Source organism: Mus caroli, unplaced genomic scaffold, assembly GCF_900094665.2.
Source record: "Mus caroli unplaced genomic scaffold, CAROLI_EIJ_v1.1 scaffold_15167_1, whole genome shotgun sequence".
Taxonomy (NCBI): Eukaryota; Metazoa; Chordata; class Mammalia; order Rodentia; family Muridae; genus Mus; species Mus caroli.
The window spans coordinates 12,094-17,071 of record NW_018388825.1 but is presented as its reverse complement, the minus strand read 5'-3'; the positions used below and the strand labels follow the sequence as shown (position 1 = coordinate 17,071).

Genomic DNA, 4,978 nt, shown 5'->3' with positions numbered 1-4,978 from the left:
ACAACCATTCACAAGAGCATGGTTTTATAGGTTATATCAAAAATCTAGAACAAACCACTATCATGTTTTAGTTTTTTTTTTTTTTTTTTGTTGTTCAAATTGTTTTATATTTGTCAATTAGGAGCCTGTTCATGTTTCCTCATGCCAGTTTCCACAGAAAATTCTAGATGTCTGTTCCTGTGTTTGTGTACTTGTGTATGTGCCTGTGTATGGACAGTGTTACTAAGATGTGTGTGTGTGTGTGTGTGTGTGTGTATGCGTGTGCATGTGAAGGTCAGACAACAATTTGGAGGAGTTACTTCTCCTCCTCTAACAGGTGGTTTCTGAGATTTGAACTCAGGTCTTTCCCTTCAATCACTGCACCTTTAATCACTGAGCTATCTCAACATCCTTCCACACGATTTTTTGAGACCAAGTCTCTTATTGAACATGAGGCTCACATGGAATTAGACATGTATGCCACCACTCTTATGGATCCTAGGGATTTTAACCCTGGACTTTATGCTTGCAAAAGAAGCAATTTTCACACTGATCCATCTTTTTGGTTGCTCCTGTCTATGTGTGCTGGGCTGTAGAATAAACCTAGGGCTTTGCACATGCTAAAAAACTATTCTGCCACTGTTGTAGGGAACTAGTGACAAACTGCCAGGTGAAAAGCAACATTTCTAATCACAGTTTGAAGAGCTAAAGTCCATCACAGTCAGTTAGGCACAGTCAAGGAACTTGAGGTTGTTGGTCACATCTACAATCAGGAAGCAAAGAGGCATGAATGGTTCTGCTCAGCTTGTTTAACTCTGTCCACCCTATATGTAACCATAGTACACACTTCCACATAAAAGTAAGTTTACCCACCTCAATTGATTAAACCTAAAAAATACCCACTCAGAAATTTGTTTCTATGGCAACATTCAACCCAGTCAGAATGATCATCAAGATTAACCATCACACACTGCAAACAGGGTCAGCCTAAATTTAAGACCTTCCTGTCTTAAGAAACATTAACTACCACACACAGCTGACAATTATATCTTATCTGGAAAAGTCTTCCTTAGGGTAAGTATGTTGTTCTGAACTTGAGACAGCCTATACACACAGCACTTCCTGTGGCCTGTGGAGCAGTGTAGTTTACAGACAGGCAGTTCACAGTAGCTTGAGGGGTGTTGGACAGCAGAGTTCATGTTCAGGGTTGAATACCTCACTATACCACTCAGGGCTCTCACCAGCTGGAAAATACTGTTCAAACCTCTTTAAGACATGGTTCCTAACATAGCTGAGAGTGGACAAGGTAAACATGACAACAGGAATGAGCTACTGGGGAGTGAAGAACAATTTGTGGTACAAAAGCATCATCAGTCCCCAAGGATATCCACACTGCCAAAGAGCTGGGGACTACCCTGGCTGAGTGTCACAGAGAGGTACACTCTCCTTGTACCTCCTTGTCCTCAGCCTTCCAATACAAAGGTCTCAGTAGCTTGGACAATGGGATCAAGAAGAGGTAAGGATTTTGAAAAGGAAAACAGGACCACAGGTCATTTTGTTCAGCATTTGGGCTGCTTGCAAAGATCAGCTCTAAACAATCTTTGGCAAAGGTACAAACAACTTCTCTTCAGAAACTGATGACATCAGGCTGTCTCAGACTGTTTGCTCTTCAGAGTGGGAGGGGCCCCCCATGCTTCTGCCTCTATGCAAGTTGAAAGGACATCCACAGGTGCTAGGTTCTTGCCCAAAAGGTGTTTGGAACTCCTGGAGGCATGTTTGAGGATGGGTGTGGCTGGGCTCAGAGGTACAATGGTTTATAAAGAAGAGGATCTGCTCTGAGAGGAGCATTTAGCATTCTTCACCATGAAGGGGACACTTCTTCTGCTGGGCTTGCTCGTGACTGGAGGGCTGATCTTCCAGACAAGTGAGAGTGGTACCCTTGTTCAGTCCCATGGAGATCTCTAAATGGGGCCCTGAGACAGACCTAGGTGTCCTTGGGAGGCCACTGGAAAGGAGCTGCAGAAGAAAATTGATTCTTTCTGCACTGAGTTAGAACTGTGGATTTGTGGGATGTGGGGACATAGGTGTGCTGGAGATGATACTCATGATAAAGGGACCTTAGATGCACAGTTGAAGCTGAGGCAAGTGTTGGGATTATGTGAAGGTCAGATATCCAGATATCAAACTCATGGATGTTTTTCTGCTAGATCTGTGTATCTCATGTAAACCATGTTGTTTCTGGGAGGCTGAAGCCTTCAGGAGGGTTTGACTATGAGAAAAGTCAGTTAAGGCATTTGTAGATGCTACAAGGAACATTGAGCCTCTGATTTGACCATCCCATTGTCTTTTAATGGTATTTTTCTCTCTGTGTTTGCAGCAGAAGCATGTGTTCCTTTCTTCGAAGGCTATGCAAGTGTTGTCTCTGGAAGTAGGGTGTGGATGTATCAAGAACTCCAGGCATTCAATGCTACTGCAGAGGAAAAGGTGGCCTTTGAAAAAATCCAGGGCTGCTACAGAGAGGAAAGTTTAAGAAACAGACTTCTAGAACCCAAAATTATGGTAATTTTCTCTTTACCTCCACTCACCCATGCAACAGATGCTGTAAAGCTGTGTACCAGTTTTAAATGCAACCATTACTACATGCCAGGTGACCTGCAACTCAGAACTTAAACCCTTGCCCACCCTAGTATTTGTAAAGCAGCATGCAGGTTACACAGCCAGCCTGTTCCTTGCATGATTCTGCAGCTCACTCCCACATGCTGGGTAAACATGGGGTTCTCACCCATAGTAGGAACAGGGGAGTCCTTGGAATAGCCTCTGCACAGGTTTGGTACTCAAAGTTCTACTCTAAGATGCTTGAAATTTCTCTCCAGTGTCTTTTTTGGAACCTCTCTGGGGTCTATTATTCCCCAGGCATTGATGAATCCCATTTCTGTGGGCATCATCTGTGCTAAAACAAAACCTCCCACCATGTCTCAAATGCCACCCCCACCCCAGGGAATGCCTAAAGTTCCTCACCACTGTTGTCTCCTGTCCTCTCTTGTTTTAAGCATAACTGTATTGCAGAGATGTATATTTTAAACAGTACAGCTCTCACCCTATATTCCAAAGTATTTGACTTGAGTATCATGTCTCGAAAAAGCACCGTGCTATCCAAAATGTTTTTCCTCTAACAAGTCCACATGAAGGACATATTTTTAACATGGCTACACAGCCAATGTGCCTGGAGAGAGGTGCTCAGGTGTGGGAATCATCACCAAACTCATACTCAGCTCTACTGTCGCGCTGCAGACCTAGCCCCCATTATGCTTTCCAGAACCTTCTCCCCTTCGTCCCTTCTGGCTATGTTGGTTTTCAGGCTTCCTCCTGAAGGGTGTGCGTGGGCTCCAATCCCCTGAGGCAGAATTTGTTACTGGAGACCTGAGTCACTGCATGGGATTTTCTTTACTGTGCATGAGGAGCAGTCTCTTTGTCGGTGGTGGGGAGCCCTGCTGAGGTCCCGTATCTTGCCTATAGCCAACACTGTTCCTCTCTGCCTTTCTGTTTTCCAGGAAGCCATGGTTGCCGGCCCAGAATGGCAGCAATTCTATACTGACGGCAATGTAATAACACCCATTGTAGAACTTATAGACAAGCAATTAGGACAATAGATGTTAATGTGTTTTGGGCAACCCATCTTTGCAAAATGTCTGATCCAAGTGCCATCTTGCTGACCTGTCCTCTTTCTCTCCTGAAGTTGGATTCCTGATCCTGTTCTTTCATCATCCAGTCTCTTAGACTGATTCTAATAAAGGCTTGCAGCTCAGTTCTGTGACCTGTGTCTATGTACTAAACAAGGTCCTCAGAGGATCCAGGAGATACTGAGAGAAATGAGTTTTGTAGTCACTGAGAGCAGCGTGACTGCTCCTGATTAGCCAAGTGATCATGAGAAAGCCTTTCTGGTATCCTTTTTGTGTTGATGTATAGACCAGGGTGGCCTGGCACTCACAGAGATCCATGAGCCTCTTCCTCCTGAGCGCTGGGATTATAGATGTGAGCCCCCATTCTCAGTTTACTGGAGCTCTCTGAGACTCTGGAGACTGGGATTGTCTGAGGGAAAATAGCATGTAAGTAGCCACAGGATTCACCAGGTTGTCGGAATAGAAAAGAAGTGGAGAAACACTTACCTCCTGTGCTGTCTCCGGGCTGTATCACAGCTGTGTCCAGTTATAACAGGAGAGTAATGTAGAGATCATAAGGGTGTGCTTCTCAGATAATCTTGGTCTGATAGTGACATTTACCATTTGTCACACCCTGGCCAATATAGCAGTTTCTAAGACAGTGATGGTTACACTNTGAGACCCTACCTCAAAAACAAAACCAAGGGGCTGAAGAGATGACTCAGGAGTTAAGAATGCTGGCTGCTCTTCCAGAGGTCCCAAGTTCAATTCCCAGCAACCACATGAAGGATCAAAACCATCTGTGACCCACATCAGGTGTATCTGAAGACAACAACAGTTTACTCATATTCATAACATAAATAAATAAATCTTTAAAAGAAACCCAGAACTTCATAATATACAAAAAAAGTCAATAAGGGAAGAGATAGGAGTCAATGCCCAACATGAGGAAAGAGTGAAGTACTTGGAAGCAGGTTCAATGGGTAGAGTGCTTCAGTGCATTATTGGGAACCTGAGTTTGACTCCCAGAACCCATGTAAAGCCAGACTTGTTAGCATGTATCTAGAGTCCTAGTGCTCCTGTTTGAAGTTCAGGGGGTTCAGGTAAATTCTCAAAAGCTTGTAGACCAGCTACCCTGGCATTCCACAATATCAGAAAGCCAGAGGCCTGTACTAAACAATGGCTCAGGATTGTCCTCTGATCTCTACATGCATGCTGTGGCATATGCATACCTGCTCTCCCTTATACACTCAAACACAAAACAGTAACCCAACAAGTAAAAGGGAGAGAGGACTGGATAGCCATGTAAATTAAAATGATGAACTCCACTTGTTAAAATG

General features: G+C 44.0%; 1 protein-coding gene across 1 annotated transcript; it reads left to right on the top strand.

Annotated features, from left to right (window-relative positions):
- The first annotated feature begins 1,829 nt into the window (after nt 1-1,829).
- LOC110287800 (secretoglobin family 2B member 20-like) lies at nt 1,830-3,792 on the top strand. The gene is made up of 3 exons (XM_021154327.1): nt 1,830-1,903; nt 2,357-2,538; nt 3,531-3,792. Exons 1-3 carry the CDS (start codon nt 1,843-1,845, stop codon nt 3,627-3,629), a joined length of 342 nt encoding a protein of 113 aa, XP_021009986.1. The 5' UTR covers nt 1,830-1,842; the 3' UTR covers nt 3,630-3,792.
- The last annotated feature ends 1,186 nt before the right edge of the window (nt 3,793-4,978 follow it).

Bases quoted from the DNA above. Each gene is read 5' to 3' on its own strand.
- LOC110287800 (XM_021154327.1), top strand. From the start codon at position 1,843: ATGAAGGGGACACTTCTTCTGCTGGGCTTGCTCGTGACTGGAGGGCTG. The intron at 1,904-2,356 runs GTGAGAGTGGTA...CTGTGTTTGCAG, and splicing joins AGGGCTGATCTTCCAGACAA to CAGAAGCATGTGTTCCTTTC. The intron at 2,539-3,530 runs GTAATTTTCTCT...TCTGTTTTCCAG, and splicing joins TTCTAGAACCCAAAATTATG to GAAGCCATGGTTGCCGGCCC.